Here is a 23,131-nt window from a genome sequence, read left to right as displayed (position 1 = left end):
TGGGTAGAAAAGAGCCAACAAAAATTTCTCTCACTTCTATGAACATCCTTACCTCATTTCTAAAATATAGAAGATACTGTTTCCTTTACACATATGGGACATATTTACAAATGTTAAGTGATACGCACTAGTGGCCTTCTCATAGTAAAGAAGAATTGAGCATCTAATAACCCCCCAAACCAATTCCCCAGTCGACCGTCTTTAGTTTTCATGTGGTCAGTAAAGGGAAATCTCACTTTTTCTTATATCATATAAAATGTTTTGAGTTGAGCAAAAATTAGAGGTGTTTAAAAATGTAGAACTCAGAGCCAATGTGCCAGTAGATGAAATGGAAAGGTAAAAATTAGCTTGGTGAGTTCAAGCAACAGCAAAATCAGTGTGTATAAAGAAGACTGAACAAAGACACCAGTGGAAAAAAGACGAGGGCAGGAAGGTGAGTAGCAACCACATCTTATAGGCTCCTGGGTACCTCAGTAAGGAATATGGATTTTATTCTGAATTTGTCAGAAGACATCCTAAGATTTACAGCACAGAAAGTTCATGATTTGATCAGGACTTTAATAAAAGGATGAGATATGGTTGCACTGTGCCTACGCTATGAAGGTGGAGCCAAATGGACAGTGATTCATTGGTAGTGGCTTGTAATGGAAAAATTACAGCTCAGGATGATTGTATTTTTCTTTTTCCTTTTTTTTTTCTTTTTTTAAAGATTTTATTTATTTATTTGACAGAGAGAGACAGTCAGCGAGAGAGGGAACATAAGCAGGGGGAGTGGGAGAGGAAGAAGCAGGCTCATAGCGGAGGAGCCTGATGTGGGGCTTGATCCCATTACGATGAGATCACGCCCTGAGCCAAAGGCAGACGCCCAACCACTGTGCCACACAGGCGCCCCTGTATTTTTCTGGTGTGACATAGTGGGTAAATGATAGTTCCTTATATGGGGATGAGAAAGGTTAAAAAAAAAAAAAAAGCAGATTTGGAGGGGAGGAAGGGATCAAGAATTTTAGGACAAGGAATGACCATGTGCACCTGGACAAAGCTCCCCAGGTGACCTGGACACACCTTTCCCCCGTCCACACACCATCTAGCTGAGAAACAACCTGTTACTGGAACACAGCCTCTCAGAGGAATGCATTCCCAGTAAGCAGAGAACATGACAGATCACTCAACTTCTACCCAATGGGAGAGGGAGATTCTTTACCTAGAGAGATGACAGTCTCATAGTTTTCCCACATTACATCATTATAGAGGGCCTTCTGAGTGGGATCCAGTAACTCCCATTCTTCCTGGGAAAAATACATGGCCACGTCTTCAAATGTCAAGAAGCTCTAAAGAAGATAATGGGTTTCAGCTCAGTACTTGCTGCTACAGACACAGCCCTACCATCTGGCCAATAAGACCCCAGCAATCCAGGAATTAATAGTACTTTTTTTTTAAGGCTTTTTAAAAAATTTATTTGACAGAGAAAGACAAACAGTAAGAGAGAGCACAAGGAGGGTGGTGGGGATGGAGAGAGAGAAGCATGCAGGGCCATATCCCAGGACCCTGGGATCATGACCTGAGACGAAGGCAGCCGCTCAACTGACTGAGCCACCCAGGCACCCACTTTTTTTTAAAGTAAGAAGGCAAAACGGAAAGAAGCAAGGGATCATCAATAGGCTAGGAGGTGCCCAGTTCCCCAGAGAGAACACTGGGACTAATATGCCTGTGAGCTGGGCAGTATGGGTCCTGGGGAGCAGGGAAAAGCGGCCCTCAACAGCTGGATTCCACAGCTCACCTGGGACTCAGGCAAGACGAATTCTGGTGCCATTGTCCGGTGTTTGGTGTTTGTCTTCTCAGAAAAGGCTAGAATCTGGTGAACAGGCCCAGCTGTGGGTAGAAAAGAGCCAGAGGAAATTTCTCTCACTTCTATGAACATTCTCACCCCATTTCTAAAATACAGATGATACCAATTCTTTTATCAGAGAGAGGATACATTTGCAAGTGTGTATGGTGTCTTCAAGTAGCCTTCTCATTGTAAATAAGAGCCAAATTATCAACTGACACCTAAAATAGGTTCCCCGATTTTCAGGAGTGACCTAATGAAAGAAAAACACTTTTTAATTTCCTCTCATGAAATAAATGGTTCTCAATCAGGCAAAAGTAATACATATTTAAAAATGAAGTACTCAGGGAATCCATTGTATAATAAAAGATATGATTTTTTTTAATCATTATTTTTTTTCCTGATACACAACTGTGTTCACATTCTGCCACTGATAACCCATTTCTGAACTCAATTTCTTCTCTATTTTATGAGAATGAGATGGCTCCTATTCTCTCCAGTTTTGTAAAGAACAGAGTTCATGGTGTTATTACCAGAGTTCAATTGTGGAGGTACTTCTGTATCATAAGCCAACGTCCAAATTCACCCACAACTTGTCTACTCTACTGACACCTGGGACTATCGTCTAATTGCTAATGTCTTTTTATAGATCTACAGTGATCAACACATAGAAAATACAACATTCTGATTACACAAATTCCTATCACAGTTCCTAGGAATTAGTAATTATCATGTCCCACCACACCTGTGTCACATACAGGCTGAGTTTCCTTACAGGAATTCCAGCTCAGTTGTTCTTGCAGCCCCTGGTGTATATTCCAAAATTCATCATGGTCGGACATGTCCACTGGCTGTGACTCTGCCACCTTCCTCTTGAAGTCTGTGACATCTACACTTTGTCTGAAGAGCACAGCCTCTTTTCCAAGCTCTTGGACGGCACCCTAGAAATAAATAATCTTCATCTGTTACCAGAAAACTTATTTCTGGTTAGGGGGCTGGTGGTAGAAAAAAGAAAAATCTGAGTACAGATGGCAGGAAGTACGAAACACTAAGAAAAATTAATGAAAGACGAAAGGAGTTATTGGGACAACAATTTTCCACAAGATATTAACAACAAAACCTGGGGAAATAACCGTAACAAACAAACAAAAAAAACTTGTGGCAACTGCTAGCTCTCAGACACGCGTGCTCCCACCCATTTGCATGCACCAAAGCACAGACTAGCAGGGTTGCATGGACTACATGTACTCTTCCTGTTTTGACAGGCTTCCACTTTGAACCCTCCGTTAGTGGTTTCCCGTCTTCTACTTTTCTAGTTTTCACCCATTACCACCTTTCTTAGCAACTGAGACCATGTACGGCATAAAATAAAAATCAATAAAAAGATCTTCTTCCTAAAACACTGAGAGGAGAAAAAAAGTGCACATCAGTAAGAAAGTCACATGAACTTTACCACTCACTACTCATAACACAAGAAAAATGGAACAGAAAAATCCTGCCTTGCTTTCCTTTTTTCTTTTCTTTTTTTTTTTTAAGATTTTATTTATTTGAGAGAGAGAGAGCGAGGGAGCGAGCAGGGAGCCTAACACAGGACTTCATTCCAGGACCCTGAGATCACCACCTGGCGCAAGGCAGCCGATTAGCCCACTGAGCCACCCAGGTGCCCCTACTTTCTTTTTAAAGAATCCACTGCCAGACCCTTTCTTCTTCAATTACCCACTCGAAATAAGGCACAGCTCACTGACAGACAAATGCCCACTGAGGACCTGGCCTTTACAAAAAATAACCATTCACGAAAGGGTAGACAGTGAGAACATTTACACCCTCTGGCTGGAAGGAGCCTGGGGATTATACAAAGACTTCATTGTTGTGCCTCCCACCCCAGCTTCCCCATGCCAAGGGAGGATCAGGAGAATATTCTGAGTTCCTCTTAAATTTTAGTGTGTCATCCCAGTCTTCTGTCTCTCGGAAGGGGGTCCAACTTCTCTGACCCTTCATCCTCTTGTGAAGAAGGAAGCCCTCAGGGCGTGGAACATTCCAGATTCTCCTTCCCACTGTACGAATACTGGCAGGAGAGCTGGGACACAGAAGTGAGACCAGAGAAGAAGGAAAGTAATTAGGGGAAAAAGCAGGCCTATTCTCCTCGCACAGCATCCCCGGATTAAGTAACCACAAGCTCAACAGGCTTGCTTCACACTTCCCTGCAAGAAGCACAAAGGGCACGGCGCACAAGATCCATTCCCGGGTTTTTAAATCTCTTTACTTGACCCAAAAAAATCACAGCTGACCTTTGCTTACAAAACGCTTATCCAAAGGCCAGTCACGAAGGAGAGAAGGGGAGCTGGTGCTGTTGAGGATGACCCTTCGGCCCACCTTCCCTTTCTTCGACGGCCATTTAGACCTCGAGGCGAGACTGAGCAGAGTCTCGGGACCTCGCTCTCCCTGGCGTGAGCCCGCAGGAACGGCACCCAAATTCGACCAGGATGCCACGGTACTCCCAAATGGCTGGCCGCCCAGCAGGTTCAGCGGGCACCGGGACGTTTGCCTTGCTTCGGCACCAGCAGAGGCCGATGTCTCCAAGGCTGCACCGCCCGGATCCCCGGGGCGCGGGAACACCGGCCACCGAGTCGGAAAAGCCGGCCGGCGCGGCCCCGACGCCATCTGTACAAAGGCGGACAACAGGATGGCCTCCGGAGCCCGACGGCAGGGCTCCCTGACACGTTCCCGCCGTCAGGCTGCGGCCACCCGGCCCGGAAGCACCGCCGCCCAAGGACAATGGCTGCCTCGCCCCCGCCCGCCGCACTGAGGCCGGGCTCCCTCCGGAGCTCCGGGGCTGCGGCCGCTCCGCCTGCCACCGGCTCACCTGCAGGCCGCCGCCCTCCGCCCCGCGCCGCTCCGAGGCGAGCCCCGCCAGGCGCAGGACCCGCTTCAGCACCGGCCCTCAGGACCGCGTCGCCGCCCGGGCCCCAATGGACACCGCGCCCCGGCCGGAAGCGGACTGACGCCCTTCCGGGGAGAGGCTTCAAGCAGCCGCGCGGCCAGCCCCGGCCTAGCGAACGGAAGCGGCCTTCCGCCCGGTGCCGCCCTAGCGGCCGGAAAGAGTTAATGCTACAGAGTGTCCCGGCCCGCCGCGGCCTAGAGGGGCCTGCGCGCGGCTCTGTGAGCGGCTGTCACCGCCCCGCGTCCCCGCTCCGGGAGACGCTGCGCGACCGGCTGGTGCCTGCGTGGCCTTCGGGCGGCCGGCAGCGCCTGGTGTCCCGAGCCCCGCCTGGCGAGGGTGGCCGCCCCTGCGCGCGCGGGGCCCTTGGCCTTCCCGGGGCTTTCGTCCCGGTCGGGATCGGCGGCCCCCGAGGGCTTGTTCTCTCCTCTGGGCCGCGCGTCCCTCACAACGTTTACGTTTTCCTGGTGAGGTAGGTTGCAGCCGGTGAGACGGGTCCCATTTGTAGTGTCCTTGACAGGGACAGGGAGGCGCGGCTCGGCCAGGGTCTCACGAGCGACGGGCGGCGGCCCCCAGTATGGGATTCCGGTCCCCTGTAGTCTGGCTCCCGCTCGGTCCGCTCCGGCATGCTCCCTGGATGATGGAAACCCCCTTTCCATCTTGTGTCCCTTACAGTCTCTGCTAGAGTTCCTGAACCTTACTTCTCAGGATCCAGGCATTTCGGGTTGTCGGCGTCTCCTCCTCATCAGGGTTCTCCTAACGTCAGCCTTCGCCAGGCAACGGGTTACGTGTTAGGTCCACTACGTGCAGGCTGGGCTAGAGTGCACAGGGCATAGTCTTGGCTGCAAAGAATCTGGCCAAAGGACCCGGCACTTTCGTGACCATCAGTAGATAACAGAGGCTAGGAAGAGGGGAGCCCTACGCTGAGCGCTGCGGAGTCCATGGAAGTGGAAGTTGACTTATGGTTGGCGAAATGGTAAGAGACCATGAACCTGATCTGTCTGCACCACAGAGTGGGACCACATCCACACAGAGGGAAAGCTGGAAAAGATTGGGGTGTGAGAAGATCCGTCATACGTTCTCACTAAGTGTGATCGGGCTACATTTGGAGGAAGACTTAACAGACAAGTTCTTGTAGCCCTCTCAAGGGGTGCGTTGCATGGCAGTGAAGAGACCGCATTTAATAAAGTAAATCCTGGAGCATGGCTGGAGGCTTTTTGAGGGAGCTTCTTTCCAGGGCATTTCACCTGGAAGTAAGGTGAAGGTGGGAATGCAAATGGGAGACCAGTAAGTACCAGGCCATTATATTACTTTTGCTTGTAGATGGAATCCTGTTAGGCTTCTCTGATCCTTTCTCAGTGAAATCAAAGGATTACACACGGGAGGTAAGAATAAGCATCTGTCTAGGTCACTTGAATAGGTTTCAGAGCAGGGTCATTTCCTTGGAATCCGAGTCAGGTTGAGACTTAGTTTCCTCAAAAAAAATCCTTTCCGGGCTTCCAGACCCAGGGGACAGTAGTGCTCTTAGCATTGAGATCATCACCATCAGGCCCAAGGCTAAGCACATACTTGGAACTTACTAATGTGAATAAATGAAGTTCTGCCAGTGGTGCCCTTGCATGGGACTGACAGGCCTGATTCATGACACGGGTATGGAGGTGGTTGGGGGAGAAAAAGTGGGAAAAGAGACCCTGTGAAAGCAAGAAGAAGGCACAAACTGGTGAAGAGTAAATGAGGGCCAGTAATGATTTTTGTAGTTTGAAGCCGGTGCCAGAGTTCCTTTCCCTTGCTGTGGAGCCCACCAACATCCCCCCCCAAGACTTTCCTTTTGAAATCACGATCCCTGCCTGGGCACTGCTAAAAAAAAATGATAAATGTACAGCCGGGAAGCGATGACAGCAAAGACGTGAAGTTTATTCTGAGATACCACACCACTGCCATAGCGGGCTGAATGTTTTCCTGCATGACTGGCTGGAGTAGTAATGCTGCTATTGACCAACCAGTTGCATCTTTTCTTTTTCCATTTATATTCGTTATAACTGAATAATTCCCTTAGTTCTGGCTGCCTTTTAGAAAGTTGCTTCATCTTAGTGTGTATTTATTCCACACCCTATTCACCATCATATTCTATCAGGATTCCCTCAGTGCTTCATAATCTCTTGAAATCAAGATGTGCATGAATAAGCAACACCCAGAAAATGGTGAGGACGCAGTGGCTCTGGTTGAGGACGTACAGAGTGGATCTGGGCAATAGGTAAGGAAAGGCATTCAGAACCTGGTGAGTTTCGTTATGAAGAACTGAGTGAGAAGCACAGGAATCTGGGTTAGCGGAGAGGAGCCAAGTTGAGAAATGCACAGTAGCCTCTGTCACCCACCAGAAACTAGGACCTAGCTTGGGGTGGTCCCCTGCCGTTCCTTTTTGGGTAGAATTTCTCATTTGCCGCTATAATGTAGACACTGATACATTCAGTGAGTGTTTAGGGTCCCTAATACAAATGTAAAACCTCAGAATAGCTCCCCACAGAAGGCCAGGGAAAGGACAACTATCCCTCACCCAGGGAATCAGAAAAACTAGAGTTAGTGAATTAAAACCCAGTGTCTCTTGCATAGAAGATTCCCTGAATGCAGATGCTGTGTGTTCTACACTAAATAAAGTTGTATTAGAGCTGCTCCTGCGCCAGGATTAAGGGGTCAGTATGGGATAGTGAGGAGTCTCACAAAGTCGGCACCTGTCCAGTTAGGGACTAGGTCTGACAGCTGGTCAGTGTAATGATCTTGTACATTTTGGGAGAAGGGAGGTGTGAAAGGCACAGGAGAAGAAAAGGAACATGGCTTTGGTTGTGGGAGATTTGTGGGAAGGAGGCTACTAAGATCCCAATCCCAAGTCTGGGAGAGGCACAGAGTAAAGGAGTGTGGGTCAGAGGGATGCTGTAGGCTGAGCGCCTCTGTGGTCAACGGGAAGCAGCGCCCTGGGTGCGGAGACTGCATGACTGGAATGGGAGATGCTGGTGTCCCCAGTGAGGAGGCAGACATGTCCTCGGGCTGTAGGGGAAGGGTGGTGTTGACATAATGTGGAGAAGGCAGAGCCATGTGGTGGGGACACATTAGGGTCCAAGCTGAGGAAGTTCATGAAGGATCCACGGGGTTGAAACAATTAATAACACCTAGGAGGGAGTGGAGAAGAGCAAGCAGTAGCACATGTATGGAGTTAGAGACTGGACAGGTGAATAGCAGGAGCCCCTACATGCTGACAGCCATTCTGCTCCAGGTCTCCTTGCCCTCTCTCTGTGGGGCTGGTCTATCCCTTGTGGCCCCCAGCATTTCAGAGCCAAGCTCTTAACAGGAATGCTAACGGTACAGAAATGTAAGGGTTAAAAGAGCTCCCTGAAACTGTCTGGGATGTGAAAGGCAGAGCAAGAAGTGGAGGTGAGTGGGGCAGTGCAGGTTGATAGCACTTCTCAGGACGCCAGCTGCCTCGCGCAACCACCACTTGGTCACTTGAAGGACCAGTTAGAAGCCTGGGACGGAAGGGGATGCAGGTGGCTCTGAAAGACACAAGTAGCTCTGAGGTGACTGCCGCGTGCCACATATTGGGGATTTCACAGTGAACATGACAGGCGTGGTCCCTGGCCTGCAGGATCCTACCCTCCATGGGGAAAATGGACAACAAGCAAAGGAAGAAAGCAACTTTTGGGAGGCACGTGGGTGGCTCAGCCTTTAATCATCTGCCTTCGGCTCAGGTCATGATGCCAGGGTCCTGGATTCAAGCCCCACATCGGGCTCCCTGCTCAGTGGGGAATCTGCTTCTTCCTCTCCCGCTCACTGCTTGTGTTCCATCTCTTGCTGTCTCTGTCAATTAAATAAATAAAATTAAAAAAAAAAAAAGAAAGAAAGAAAGAAAGTTTGGGATAAGTGCTCTACAGGAATGAGCAGACAGATGTACTGGACTAGGACCGCAGGCAGACAGGAAGTGGGCACGGCCTCTCTGAGGGGACAGCTGAGCTGGAGGGAGGGAGGAGCTGTGTCAGGAGCCTCAGGTGGGAGAGGATGTGGCCTGTTTGGCAGAGAAGCAAGGATTAGCTCTGACACCCAGAAGAGGTCGAGGAAGGAAGGTGGGAGGTCGAGGAAGGAAGGTGGGAGGGCTCGGCACTGCATCCTGCGGGTGGTGGCAGCTGCTGCAGCGGCAACAGTGACAGCGTGAGCTTACGCTTTACAAGAGCTGCTGGATTCTGGGAAGGCACAGGGTGACAACAGGATGTGGCAGCAGAGGACCAAGTCGGGGAGCAGACTGCAGGGTGAACACAGAAGGGGCCCATATGAGCGCTCTGTTTAATGCTGGGCGAGCTGAGCAGATGTGGCGAGGCCCGGACGTGGGGGAGAGGTGCTCCCCACTCCAGGCTGCGGTGCTCGCATGCTGCAGACGTGTGTCTGCTCAGCGCTGGCCACGTCATTCTGCTCGGTGCTTGCATCTCATGATCTTAATCACTGCAGGCCACGTGAGTGAGACCAAATTTTATCTTTTTTTTCTTCTTACAGGGGTCTGAGAATATTTCTCTTCTGTTCATGTCTCACGTGGTTTCCTAATGCCACTCTCAGGTTTTACAGTCCCTTAGGCAAGAATTTGTAGTGACAGATGATGGGGTCTGTTCGCAGGTCCCAGATTCTGGGAAGGACTGGAAAATGCTCAATGACAAGACAGCCCTGTGGGGAGAAGCCAGAGAGTTCCCGAAACGCCACCTGAAACGGGGGGTTCATCCAGAGGAAAGCACTTTGGAGGGGTCACGGAGGTCACAACAAAGAGCAGGGGAACACTCAGAAGGTAAGCCGAGGTCTCTGCCCTTGGGAGGGCAGAGGAGGAGGGCTGGGGAGGAAGGCGGGTCTGAGCTTGAATAGGCTGCGGGGATCCACATTAAATGCTTTTGAAATATACCCTCAACACAAGATTTCAAATGTTACTTGCTGGTAACAGCACTTAGATAGGGTGGAGATTTCTTTTTTTTTTCTTTTTAAGATTATATTTATCTATCTGACAGAGAGAGATAGCCAGTGAGAGAGGGAATACAAGCAGGGGGAGTGGGAGAGGAAGAAGCAGGCTCCCAGCCGAGCAGGGAGTCCGATGCGGGGCTCAGTCCCAGGACTCTGGGATCACGACCTGAGCTGAAGGCAGACGCTTAACGACTGAGCCACCCAGCCGCCCCAGGGTGGAGATTTCTTATGTGTAGCCCTAATTCTCCTTCACGGCAATTTAATTCTATTACTTCTAAACCAGGTACATTCACACCCGCACATCTGCCCTCACCTGCAACCAGCTCTTCATGTACTTGAGACAAAGACCCTATCTCATCCAGCTTAACTTTTTTTTTTTTTTTAATGAGGGGGCAGAGGGGAGGAATAATTCTCAATTTTAATTGTTTTTAACAGGTGTATTTGCTGTAGTGTTTTTTATTTCCTTAAGCAGATGAAACAATGAGTATATCAGTATAAACCTTGGTGTTTCTTTCTTTGTAATCCTTGCGAACATCACTGTTCTCTGGTGTGTGGTTTCTGAAGCTTTGGGGTTGAATGTGAAGGGGGCAGGACTCACCGTGTGCCCAGCTCTGCTCCTGCTGCTCAGCCTGGCTTCGGGCTGCTCCGATCCCTAGTACTGTGACCTCCTCAGGATCACTGACTTGCATGTGTCCCCCGAGGTTCCGTTAATAAGGTAACAGAACGAACCACTTCCTTCTTGCAGATGGATTTCTGGGACGGAATATATTATGCTGGCCTGAGAAAAATGAAAGGCTTGAGTTACTGTGGCATTTTTAGTACTAGGGTCATCTCTGGGTGGTGGGGCTCAGAGCTTCCCCCCTCCATGAAACATTTTTTTCCTGTAATGTGCATATTCTGCTTTAGAATGAACCAAGTTTTTATTTTTTAAATAAACAGCTATTATGCCAACAGTCTGCTGAAAGAGCGTCTCGCCACACAGAGGCCACTGGAGCTAGCGGTGGTCTTCAGACTCATCTGGGGGGCAAGCGCGTTGGGGCGCATCCCCAGAGCTCCAGATACGGTGGGTGCAGGTGGGGCCCAGGAATATGCATTTCTGACGGGTTATCAGTGCTGCTGGCCTGTGACCTCCCTCGTCCCCTGCTCTGTGGCAGCCGCCCTCCACCAGAGGCTGGTTTCTCCCCAGCCTGGCTGATGGCACAGGCGCCCAGGAACCGTTCCCAGAGAAAGGTTCTTTGAGACTGGGAGACTATGTGTAGGGCAGTTGGGGCCCAGTGAGCTGTGCTTGACGCCTGCTGTCCCCAAGGTTCCCATTTCACTCTTAACCCCGAGCTCCTTCTTACCAGAGATGTTGGAAAGATCATGCGGTCCATCCACTGGCCCTCCCTTGCACTGCTGGGGAGGACACAGAGGTCGGAGAAGGGGTCTGGGCCGATGGTGCAGCTGCGGACTTCCGGGATCTTGGCTGGGAAGGTAGGAGACTAGACCTGCCAGTCTTGTTCCCACCCAGAGCTGGTAGGACTCCTGACTCTGACAGCCAAGGGATAGGAAAGTCCCCCAGAGCCCATTAGCCCAGCTATCAGGAGGGAGCGGCCTCTGCTGTTGGCGTGCTCACTGCCCTAATGCATGGCCTGCTCCAGGCCACGGAGTCTGCCTCTTGGTGTTGAGGCTTTTCCCCTTGCCCATGAGAGCCGAGGTCTGCATCCGCCAGCCTCTTTCACGGAGTATGTGCCGTGTTCCCCGTGCAGCTCCCTTCCTCGGCTTCCTCAGCCTGCCATGGGCCTCCAGCCCAACTCTCTCCCCTTCCCTCCTGCTCCAGCATCACCCTCCTTTCCTGAGCTGAGCGTGTGCCGGCCACGTCCTGGCAACACACTTTCTTCTCGTTTCTGCCGAGCTTAGGGCAGCCTGTTGTTATTCAGCTGCCAGCAGCCAGGCCGTCAAGAGTAGAGGTGAAATCTGAAGACAGACTAGCAGATGACACAGCGCTGGCCTCTTGGCCTCAGATGTGTCACTGCCTGAACATCCAAAAAGAGACAGTATAGGGGGCCTGGTGGCTCAGTTGGTAAAGCGTCTGCCTTCGGCTCAGGTTATGATCCCGGGGTCCTGGGATTGAGCCCCCATGTCGAGCTCCCTGCTCAGTGGGGAACCTGTTTCTCCCTCTCCCTCCCTGGTGCACAGACTTGCTTTCTCTATCATAAATAAATAATAGCTTTAAAAAAAAAAAAGAAAGAAAGAAAAAGACAGTATACGAAAACAGTAGGTGGAATCCAGGGCTTTTTCCCCAGGACCACAGGGTTTGGAGCTTGAATATACAATTGGAAAATGAAATTAGGCCATGACTTAGCAAGAAGGCTGAATCCTATGAAGAATTCCATTTAGGTATTTCTCTCTTATGATGCTTTACCTGTAACTCCTCATTCTGTTCTTTCTCCACAGTCCCGTGTCTTTTTCTTCCCTCAGGTCTTGAGATCAAGAACAAAGCTAAAAAAGAGAATCAGAAATGGGATGATTCAGGGCAAGCAGAAGTGACGAAGAATCTATGGAGAGAGTCTAGTGAAATTTTTTGCAACCTGAGCCCAAGAGAGGCCAGAAGGGTGAGCCTGAGCCAAGAGAGCAACGTAGATGTTCTCCAGGGGAGTGTGAGGGGAGACCCCCGTCCGAGGACAGGAGGAGTCAGCAGACACTCCGTGCTGGGGAGAAGGCTTGTGCACATGTCCTGAGTGGGGGAGACTGCTCTCAGGGCTCTCCCTGTCGCCATCAGCCAGTCCCTGAACTGGAAAAAATGTCTAAGTGCCAGCAGTGTGGGAAAAGCTTTAGCCAAGGTTCTTACCTCATTCGGCCTCAGACAATCCACACAGGAGAGAAGCCTCACAAGTGTAGCAAATGTGGAAAAGGCTTCAGTGAGTGTTCCAACCTCACTGCCCACCTAAGGACGCACATGGGGGAGAGACCCTACCGCTGTGGGCAATGTGGGAAAAGCTTCAACCAGAGCTCCAGCCTCATTGTCCACCAGAGGACCCACACCGGGGAGAAGCCTTATCAGTGCACTGTCTGTGGGAAGAGATTCAACAACAGCTCCCAGTTCAGCGCTCACCGGCGAGTCCACACTGGGCAGAGCCCGCACCCCTGTGCGCACCGTGGGAAAAGCTTCAACAACAGCTCCCACATCCGTGCCCACCAGAAGACACACTGGGGGGAAGCCGTACATGTGCTCTTGGTGTGAGAAAAGCTTCCCCAAAAACCCTGTCCTCATCCACCATCGGGGGCACACAGAGAAGACACACTCACACCCCAAGAAGGGACACATGCTGCAAGGGTGTAGGAAAGCCAAAAGATCAATTCCCTAGTGTGAGTCTCTCCTGAAAGCTTCCATCGGCTTGTGGAGGCCTCTGCCAGCCAGTCCATGGCTCAGCAGGAGACTTACAAGTGGATCTCAAGCAGGAAGAGGAATCAGCATAAGGGTGCCGAGCTCTCTTTCTAGGTCTGCCTGTGACCCACAGTCCTGTGTCACCAGGACTTCCATCTGCTTTGAACACAGGATCCAAAGCCCTGCCAGGAAACTAGGGCAACCTTGTTCTGAACAGAGAATGGGTGGCTAGTGGTCTGGGAACTGTTTCTGGGGCAGGTCAGAGAAAAAGTTTTCCCTCCTCATGGGAAGCATATCTGGAAGTGAATGACCTCTAGGCACCTGCTCTCAGGAATGTCTTACCTCAGAGTAGGTCACCCAGAAGAGAGCAAGGCAGGAGGGACAGCTTAAGCCACAGCGTACCACTACTCTAAGTGACTTAATCTCAGACCAAGTGTGACATCTGGGTTCCTCTTTCTAAGATTCTCCTCTGTATCACCCCCACCCAGGTTCCTAGTTTCTTGTGTGTTACATTTAACAGTTTCTACAGGTTTATAAGTATTACTATTTCTTTTTTTTCTTAATGTTTTATTTATTTATTTGACAGAGAGACAGCCAGCCAGCGAAAGAGGAAACACAAGCAGGGGGACTGGGAGAGGAAGAAGCAGGCTCCCAGCAGAGCAGGGAGCCCGACACGGGGCTCGATCCCAGGACTCTAGGATCACGCCCTGGGCCGAAGGCAGACGCTTAACGACTGAGCCACCCAGGCGCCCCAGTATTACTATTTCTAATGAAAATAAAGGTGCTACTCACTCCACTCTCTTGGCCCTTGGTGCTAATATTCTCCATTAAAACTTTATCCTCATACAGGGGCCCACAGGTTCCCAAAAGAATCCAAAGATAGAGCCTGTTTTAGTGGAGAACATAGAGAGGAGCAGGAGAATTGGATTGGAGAGGTTTGCACTTCCACTGAGAGGGAACATCACAGGTATAAGGTGAAAACAGGGGTGTGGGAGAAAGGAATGGGGTGTCAGGAGCACTAAAAACCAATCTAAGTCATATTAATTTTGAACAGATATTCAAGCTTTTGTGAAATCTCCATGATAAACGTGGTAAAACCTGGGCACATCGTCCTGGTTCCTGGCCTGTGCACACAAGCTGTTAGTACATTGTCTAATTATGGTGAAAGCAATGTCATGGTCTCTGCTTCAGTCTTTTTGAGGAATTAAACAAGAACAAATAAGAATGTTCTACCTCAAAAAAAAAAAAAATTAATTTTGGGGAAGAATGGGAAGGAAGGCAAGTCCTTAAGAATCTATTTCAGTGTTTCCTCCAGTTGAGCCTTGTATTTCCTGGTTCTTTGCTATTCCAGGTTCTTTAGTAGCCAGATACAATGTGGTCAATGAAGTAGAATCACCTCACCAGACCTTCGGAAGTACCAGCAGCAGTCGCGCAGCACCAGCCAGCTCCAACACCCCCAAGATGTGACCAGCCAGGCAGGGTCTCTCTTCCAAGTCGTGATTAATCCAAACTTTTCGCTGTGTTCCCCCAACTCCATTTGGAGTAGCTGCTCCCTGCACTTATGGCGGATACCTGACTGCCTACCTGTCGTTGATTCACACAGCCTGATCACTGCACTAGGCACTGGAGAATGAATCTGAAGTAGCTGTATAAAACCTAACACCTCCCAGCCTCTAGATCTCCTCTCAGGTATAGGACACCCTCCTGGTATGGTTCAGCCCTTCACATGTCTTGTAAGAAGCCAGTTTTACCTCCTATATATGAAATACTGAGACTCTCCATATGGTTTCTCTCCATGTGGTTTCTAAATGAGTCCCTCCCTCACTGAAACATTTTAACTAACTGATATAATTTCTCAATGGATACTTCCTTGCTGAAGATTACTAACCATTCCTACAGGCAAGATCCAGTATTCTCACAACCTAAAGAAGAAGGCCAAAGCCACAGATCACCCCCACTTCACAGATACCTGTTGTGGTTCCTCAGTCTAAGATGGCAGAGAGTGCCTGCAGCCAAAACAGGAGTTGGATCCCTCCAGCCTCCTGACCCCACTTTCCTCTGGCCACCTCTTCTCAGCCTCCCCTGGGAGGGGACTACCCTACCAGTCAATGCAGGAACAGCCTGGGGAATACTGAGACCCTGGGCTCATCACACGCAAATGTCTGCTTTCCCTATTTTAGCTCCAGCCTCCCAGTCCTGGTACTCATCCTTGGCTAGCAGACAGTGAGGACTGAGCGATCATTACTCATGGAGAACACAGGATCCTAGCAGGTACCCTACGTACCTGTGGTAGGGGTCACGCCTCAAAGAGTGAACTTTGTGCAGCCCTGCTCTGGCAGATGGAGGAAGCGGCTCAGACATGCTCTGTGGACTTGGCCATTCTAGTGGCACCTCTGGAGTTTTTGCAGAAGTTTGAGATTTACTGAGTATTGCAAGTAAAGTCTGGATTTCCTAGGAGACCCAATGGACACTGCTATCATAGGTTAGGTGATGTGCATAGAGATTCGGGGCAGGGAGCTCGAGTTTGAATGTGGGTCAAGTCGATTCCAAAACCTTAAATTACTTCAGTCTTTCACTCCCGCAACCTGTCTGGTCAACACTCTGTGGAACCTCAGTACACACACCTTCTAGTGCACGTTAGTACCGTCAGTGTAGTCTTTTGTGCCAGGTGCCAAAGGCCTGGGCCCCTGCTGAGTATGTGGGCACAGCTTCAGATTCCTGTCACACCCACTACCACCAACTCTCCCAGATGTGCTACTGTGCCAGGCACCAGAGTAAGAGCTCCGTGGATTAGACATGGCGCCTAAGAAGCTTTTACAGCCTTAAGGTGGAAAAGGCAAAGAAGAGATCTCATTTGTTACAAGCATGGTTACACAAGTTCCCCTTACCATCGAGGTATTATCCATTGGAGGGCATCCAGCTTAGCAATAAGAATTGTCCAATGGAATCCCTGATTGGATTGGCTTTAGGGTGAAGACTTTATACTCAGATACAGTAAGCCGTAAGCAGATATATCCCATGCGGGCTGCCTTACTGTGGTTTCTGGGGTTGGCCAAGCACAATGGGGCCTCATACACTCACCCACAGTCTCCCTCTCACCATGGCTTCCTAGCCTCTGCTAAAACCTGGGCTCTCAATCATTTCACCTGTATTTTTCTTCTTTTTCAACTGACAAGCCACTTGACATGTCCAAATGGGGTCTTCTAAGTAGAGATGTGTCCCACATCGCCCTTCCCCCAGGGTAGTGTCTTCTGATCTATCACCCCTCTGTCCATGCTGAACTAGCTCCCATACACCTGTTCAAAAACTTCCTTATCAGTCTATATTAAAGATCAGACACTCTTCCTTAGGTGACAAAAAGGCCCCACAAATGCCCCAAGACATAGACTGATTCAAATATGACCCTGCTCAGAGCTATCATGGAATGAGCCTTTTGAGGAGAGGACCTGAAGGAATTGTGAAGCCTACATATGGAATGCAGGTGTCTCAACCTAACAACTGCACACCAATTCACTAGCTCCCTGTCCCCAATTCAGGTCACGACACAACTACAAGGTCACATCTATGATGTCACAGGCACTGACAAACTCTCATCCCTGATCCTTCCTGCCTCTCCCATTTCCAGGCTGAGACTGTGTATCTCACCGTTTTCTTAAAATAGTTGGGTTCCCTTTTAAGGCCCCATGGTCTGAATGTGAGTTCTGGCTCTTCTCTTGGGAAAATCCCTGAGCATGGATTTGTGGACTCCAAGAGAAGCTCTGCAAATCCCAATAGAACTACATAGTTGCTGGATCTTCTTGGGAGCACACACACCATCACCTGGCACCTTACCTCCCCCATGCAGATCATCATACAGGCTCAGGGAAGAAAAGTATAGGTATAGACATTCCTGGAGAGCCAAAGCTAAAAACGTAAATGAGGAGTGTGGTGTATGTGGCAGAAGAGAAGAGTCAGGAACCCAGGGTCACACTAGACAGTGGCAGAGACCACTTCAGAGTCCTGTCTGCTCAGGGCAGTGCAGGGAGGGCCCTGGCAGCCCCTATGCAGAGGCCTGCAACTCTGACACCTTGCAGCACTGCTCTCAGCCCCCAGCTTGGCTCATTCTGGCCCTCTCCTGAGCAGAAAATCAGTTATATTAGTCCGCTTGGGGGGTGGGTGTGACCCAGACGCTGAGCACACAGCCAAAGTTCTCAGAGCTTGCTGAGCATTGCAATTCCTGCACCATAGAGCAGGCCTCTTTAAAGGTAGTAGGTTCTCACCACAGAGCTTGCTCAGGAGAATACACCTACAGAACAGAACATTTAGGTTCATTTACAGGGGACAACTATCGCCCTTCTTTCATCCTTGGGAACAGGGACCTACTCAAAGCTCAGTGACTGTGAGGGTTCAACCTCACTCTCCTCCCACCATCCTTCCTGCACAGGGAGGAGAAAGCCTGATCTCGTGGGAAAGCTAGCACCCACACCCATCAGGAAAATAAACAAGCGCTTAAGAAGCAGCAGAAAATCAGGTTTGTCCACCTTCTTCCAGCTGCCCGTCCTCTCACCCAGGCCCTCAACAACCTGGTCTCACTTTCTCTTTATATACTCCCCTTCTCACCATACTTTGGTCTCCCAGGTTCTCACTCCAAATCCTGCACCAAGGTCACCAAGGTCACTGCCTTCTCAGGGCTTCTTGGATGACGCCCTCACCCAGGCCTGGATCTCCCTGTGCAGAATAGTCAGGAATTGCTTCAGCTCCAGAATCTTCTTTGATGCATCTTGGGCTGCTGCCATCCACAGCAGGCCTCCCAGAGCTGGCTGAAGGCCTCAAAAGTCCAAGCAACTGCAATCTGAAGAGCTGACAGGACATCTCCAACTTGCCAACCCCTTAAAGACGTCAGGATCTGCCTTCAGCCGCCTGAAAGAATGTGAGCAATAAAGAGGAATTCACCCCCAATGGATGCTGAACAATTCCTACAACTTCGAAGAATCACCTCCAGGTAGGCTTCTCCAATAAAAAGTGCTCTCTGGAAAGAGAAAGTGGTGAATGTGAGACTTCATTTCTACTTCATTTTCCTAAGTGTAGGAAAAAAAGTACAAATTTCTTCACGGGGTATATGACAGGGTGACACCTAATGGAAATAGCACTGCCTTTGGCCACAGGTAGATCCGGTTTCCAGTCCCTGCTTCACTCCATGCTAACTGATTTGGGGCAAATTATGCACCTTGTCTGAGTCTCTTTTTCACATCTGAGGATAACAGTACCTATATTGCAAGAATAAGAAAAAGATTAGAATGCTATTTGTAAACCCTCTAGCTCTGTGCTTGGCAATTAGAAGGTGCAGAGTAAAAGGTGTATGATAGTAAGAGAAACTCCATCTTATAGGAATTTCTTCATGGTGTATCTCAGCACCTGACATGTACTTATAGATTCAAGGTCATTCCCCTGCAAGAACGTAAGGCTCTTGGAGAGCAGGAATTGGTTTGTTCATGACAGAATCATAGTGCCTCCAATATTGTTCGGTGCCCTTAACTATTTGGCAAGTGAATGAATGGGTTAGAAAATACAAACAAGACTGAGGTCATCAGACCTGATTAACTGCTTAGTTGTCAAGTACTTAGACATCATGAAGAATACCAAAGGAGACGAAACTGGTCAGTTTGATATGTCTCTGACATCTGTCTTCCCTCCATTTCACTACCGTTCTAAACAGGATTGCTGAAACTCAGCACTACTGATATCTTGGGCCACACAGGTATTTATTGTGGATGGATGGGGGGGGGGGGCTCTGTGCATGATAGGAGACATGTAACTGCATCCCTGGCCTCCACCCTCTAGATGTCAGCAGCACCTCTGAGGTGTGACCACAAAATTGACTCCATTGTTACCAAATGCCTTTTGGGGGCAAAATCCTCCTTGGTTAGGAACCCCTGTCTAAGGACATGTCATTAGACCAGGCTGTTATAAAAGCCTTCATCTCTCCACCTAGTCTTCCTACAGAGCAGATCTGGACTTCCTGACTTTCCATGTATCTGATCCAATTGTATAACTAGTCTTTTCCAAAGCCCTGGAGACTTCCTGTTGCCACTGAAATAAGCCAAGAACTCCAAGCTTACAAGGCTGTCCTTGGCATTCAAGTCCCAACCAACCACTCCGGACTCACTGCCCACTACTCTATGCATATTCTCCAACCAGCACAGGTGATCCAGTCTCAGGTCCTGGAACAAACAGGCTCTGGGCTTTCAAGCCTTAATACCCTGACCCACAAACTTTTCCTACCTAAACTCTTCTCAGGGTTCGAGTCACTGAATACAAGGGGACTGCAAGTCTCTGTCCCTCCCAGCCAGGGGAGGAAGGGCACCTGAACCTAGAAATGTAGAAAGAAGGAAACTTTTATGTCCTGAAGGAGAGCACCATCGAAAGGCAAGCACCCCCACAGGATGAGTACTGGCACTACCACTACCGCCTTCTTGAAGCCTCCGAATGCTCTGAACTCTTCGGCCCTGTCTCTAACTCTCTCTCGCAAAGCGCCTTCTCTAACTCCACCTAATACCAAGATGTTTCTGGTGGGTTGACTTCTCCACTCGTTTGGGAGCTCTCTTGAGGACAAGGGCAGTGTCTGAGTGCTCTTCCCAGACAACAGGCCTCAGTGCATGAGTGCTTCATCGGCGTAAATCGCAAGGGCAGGAGGCTCGGAACCTTTCAAAGGTCTCTCCGGGGGGAAATGCACGGACGGGTGCCCCTCAGGAGGACGGGTGCCGCGTAGGGGACAGGTGGCGCGCCGGCCACCTCCTCCCCACCCCCACCCCCGAGGGGCGAGGTCTCGGCACACGGCCACTCGGTGTCTTCGCGTCCCGGGACGGAAGACCACAGCTGCAGGGTAGAGGGAGAAGCCGTAGCGCTCGGTGCCTTCCCAACAGGAAAAGTCAGCTTCACACGCGTCACTCACCAACAGCTCCATCTCCTCCAACGCGCTGGGTCGGAAGCTGCCGCGGGGCATGCCGGGCCGTTCAGACGCCGTGACGCATGCGCAACGGCTCAGCCGGAAACGTGCGGGGCGGAGCACGCAAGCCCAGCCTGAAGAACCTTTCTCTTTCTCTGGTTTCCGCCTTCCGTTAATCGACAGCCCTCCTCACCAATGAATCGACAGGATCTTCTTGGAGTCATGCCCTGGGGCCAAATCCGGGTATTTCAGAGAACCCGGGTCCGGGCTATGGGTGTTCGTTAACTCTCTCCTGTTGGTTATTGCTCTTCTGTTGGCCAGGCGCTTCTGTTTCTTGACTTGGATGGGTTTTCCTTCCAATACAGGTGTTGCTCCGAGGGTTTTACAGATGTCATAGCGGCAGTAGTCAAAGACCGTCGCGCTGTTGGTTTGCTAGGCGCAGTTGTATACACGTCCGTATTACGTAATCCAAACAACAATCCTATGAAGTCAGTAGTATTACCTTTTTCATCCTCCGGAAGAGGAAACCAAGACTGTTTTTAAGTGACTGTCATGACAGAAGTAGGGCTAGAACTCGCTTCCAACCCAATGTTTTTTTCCCTGTTTCATTTTTCAAAATTTCATGAGTACCGCAAATCAATCTCATATTAAAAGTTATTCTGTCCATTCCTATTTCCCAAGCTGCACTCTTTCCATAGGAAATAACTTTCTTGTGTATCTTTTTGTAGCTTCACGTGCAATTTTGCCTATTTATCTTAACGTTTTTGTTTCAGTATGACTTCTTTTTTTAAAAGCTGTTGCGTTCAGTTATGCACCATATTCAATCTTCAATCATTTCTTCTTTGATGTACAGCGAAACACCTTCCTAATTTTCACATACGTTTTTGTATTCTTCTAGAGTGGAATATTCTGGATTTGTTTTAAAGAGGGAGATGATAGATTGGATGCTGAGTGTGAGCGTAAGAATAGTGAGCTGTCTGCATTTTCTGGCCCCTTTATCCATTCATCATTTATGAAGACACTACTTACACAATGAAGGAGTAGCCCTCCATCAGGATATAAATGGAGGGAGGTGGGATGTGAAATAGACTGATAAACTTCCCTAGGAAAACTTTCCACTTTGATTAAAAACAACATGAACAGTTTTCACTAGATACTCCCACATACATTATATAACTATTTGATCCTTACAATGTTCCTGCTGGGTATTCTATTCATTTTACATATGATGAAAGGGAGTGCTGGAGAGACTAGATCCATTGGCTATCATATCTCCTTTGCACAGTATACCAAAATGCCCAAGGCTCTTGGCTCCTAGTGTCATGAACTTTTTAAGGTTTCTTGATGCCTCTCTATTCGCAGGGCATTGTAACTAGACCACTACACTGAAAGGAAGGAGAGACAGAAGAGTCTGATTTTGGGCGGGGGGGGGGGGGGGGGAGGACAAAACAATGGCAGAGCAGTGCTTCTCTGTAACCCTAGTTACATGTCTCCTCGGCCTCCTAAAATCTTCTTTAGTGCACCGTTAAGGTCCTTGTTCCTCCAGCTTAGATGAGAGACTGGAGTATGGGTGTAACAATGTTAAGAACAAGATAAAGATAAGGAAATTGGTCTGACCAAGGAAGTAGCTGTTCTAGGTGAGAGTTAGTTGGAGGTAACTATCCCAAAGAGAATTCCTGCACCACCAGGTGGGACCTGTTTGTTCCCAAGTCTTTGCTTCTCTCTGTCCGTGGCTTAGTAGATCCTTGGCCAACTTCTGTAATGCAGATATAGTTAACAAGGACCATCCCACGGAGACCAGTAGGAAGATGATTGTGATCAGAAAGACACTGAACTTTTGAAACGTTTATGGCCACATGTGACTTTATCCAGGCAGGCACCTCATAAAGTAAGTGGTCAACTGTCCCTCTGCTTTTCACAGAGGGACAGCTGTAATGTGGCAAGCATCTGAACTAGGGAGTTGTCAAAAACATTCTGCAAGGCTAGGGTTGCCAACTTTAAGTAGTTGTATCACTGCTTGACTAAAGCATGGTGGAAGACCAACAGATGACAATGTGTGGCCAAGGTTATCACCGCTGAGAGAATGCTCTCTGTGGAGTTGAGGGCCAGGACAAAAAAAAAAAAAAAAAGGAAAAAAAAATAAAAATCAACTATAATCTTATGGCATATTTGTGTATGTCTCCAAGTTTCCTAGCTTTCTGGGATTATCATATTTTTTATTATCCAAATAAAGAAGGATTCTTCTTGCGTGGATGTAAGGATGTTTTTGTTTCACATTTTTCTACAACTTTTCAGTAGACATCTCATTTGTGATACACATCCAAGTTGATGCATATAGCTCTACATTATTTTTATTGCTGTATAATATTCCACTAGTGTGACTACCATATTCATTCATCTGTTCTTCTGTAAAAGAACATTTGGGCTATTTCGGTCTTCTATTACGAACAATGCTGTCCTGAACATTATTGTATATGTAAACAGATGTATTTTTAAAGGACTTTTGGGGCGCCTGGGTGGCTCAAATGGTTAAGCGTCTGCCTTTGACTTGGGTCATGATCCTAGGGTCCTAGGATCGAGCCCGGCATCAGGCTCCCTGCTCCGTGGGGAGCCTGCTTCTCCCTCCACTTGTGCTCTCCTGCTCTCTCTGTCGAATAAATAAATAACATCTTTTTAAAAAAATTAGAAAAGACTTTCTCCAGGGTATGCCACAGAGAAATAGGTCATTGGTATGCACATCCTCAACTTTACTAAATAATGCCAAATACTACTGGCAGTATTTTAAAGTTCCTGGTGTTTTGGGGCACCTGGGTGGGTCAGTCGGTTAAGCGTCTGCCCTCGGCTCAGGTCATCATCCCAGGGTCCTGGGATCCAGCCCTATGTCAGGCTCCTTGTTCAGTGGGGAGTCTGCTTCTCCTCTCCCTCAGCCCCTCCTCCCTGCTCGTGCTCTCTCTCTCCCAAATAAATAAAGTCTTAAAAATAAGTAAATAAAAGTTCCTGGTGTTTCATATCATTGTCATCTCTTGGTATTGTCAGTCTTTTAAATTACTACCAATCAGAAGGAATAAAATAGTATTTCATTGTGGCTTT

At 48.9% G+C, this 23,131-nt stretch overlaps 3 protein-coding genes and 2 long non-coding RNA genes across 6 annotated transcripts in view; 2 read left to right on the top strand and 3 right to left on the bottom strand.

Moving 5' to 3' along the window:
* The window catches only part of LOC125283444 (zinc finger protein 75A-like), a 45,269-nt gene that overhangs the window by 4,204 nt on the left and 17,934 nt on the right, over nt 1-23,131 (bottom strand). The window contains exons 2-4 of the mRNA XM_057315596.1: nt 2,571-2,766; nt 1,778-1,869; nt 1,202-1,328 (exon numbers count right to left, since the gene is read on the bottom strand). Coding sequence (XP_057171579.1) covers nt 1,202-1,328; nt 1,778-1,869; nt 2,571-2,667 — 316 coding nt within the window. The 5' untranslated portion in view covers nt 2,668-2,766. The remainder of the gene's footprint in view (nt 1-1,201; nt 1,329-1,777; nt 1,870-2,570; nt 2,767-23,131) is intronic.
* LOC130544335 (uncharacterized) lies at nt 2,773-4,823 on the bottom strand. Its single transcript, XR_008960549.1, has 3 exons — nt 4,689-4,823; nt 3,817-3,902; nt 2,773-3,227 (listed from the first exon to the last, which is right to left on the bottom strand). It is a non-coding gene; the product is annotated as an uncharacterized LOC130544335 (long non-coding RNA).
* Nucleotides 4,835-13,912, top strand: LOC113270876 (uncharacterized). 2 transcript variants are annotated; one of them, XR_008960548.1, is made up of 8 exons: nt 4,835-5,235; nt 5,439-6,050; nt 6,898-7,017; nt 9,417-9,582; nt 10,314-10,464; nt 10,689-11,222; nt 12,186-12,343; nt 13,703-13,912. It is a non-coding gene; the product is annotated as an uncharacterized LOC113270876 (long non-coding RNA). The 2 variants fall into 2 exon arrangements; XR_007191310.2 differs by lacking the exons at nt 10,314-10,464; nt 10,689-11,222 and having other exon boundaries at nt 4,844-5,235; nt 12,210-12,343.
* Nucleotides 8,452-23,131, bottom strand: part of LOC113270874 (zinc finger protein 75A) — a 32,670-nt gene continuing 17,990 nt past the window's right edge. Inside the window, exons 9-11 of the transcript XR_008960547.1 lie at nt 17,716-18,015; nt 10,348-12,230; nt 8,452-8,612 (exon numbers count right to left, since the gene is read on the bottom strand). The gene's annotated coding sequence lies outside the window, so the exon portion shown is untranslated. The remainder of the gene's footprint in view (nt 8,613-10,347; nt 12,231-17,715; nt 18,016-23,131) is intronic.
* Nucleotides 12,337-13,653, top strand: LOC125283460 (zinc finger and SCAN domain-containing protein 32-like). The gene has a single exon (XM_048225095.2). The coding sequence runs from the start codon at nt 12,532-12,534 to the stop codon at nt 12,970-12,972; it is 441 nt and encodes a 146-aa protein (XP_048081052.2). The 5' UTR covers nt 12,337-12,531; the 3' UTR covers nt 12,973-13,653.

The sequence above is a fragment of the Ursus arctos genome, unplaced genomic scaffold, assembly GCF_023065955.2.
Source record: "Ursus arctos isolate Adak ecotype North America unplaced genomic scaffold, UrsArc2.0 scaffold_2, whole genome shotgun sequence".
Taxonomy (NCBI): domain Eukaryota; kingdom Metazoa; phylum Chordata; class Mammalia; order Carnivora; family Ursidae; genus Ursus; species Ursus arctos.
The sequence above is the reverse complement of the archived record's forward strand: the minus strand, read 5'-3'. Positions and strand labels throughout refer to the sequence as shown.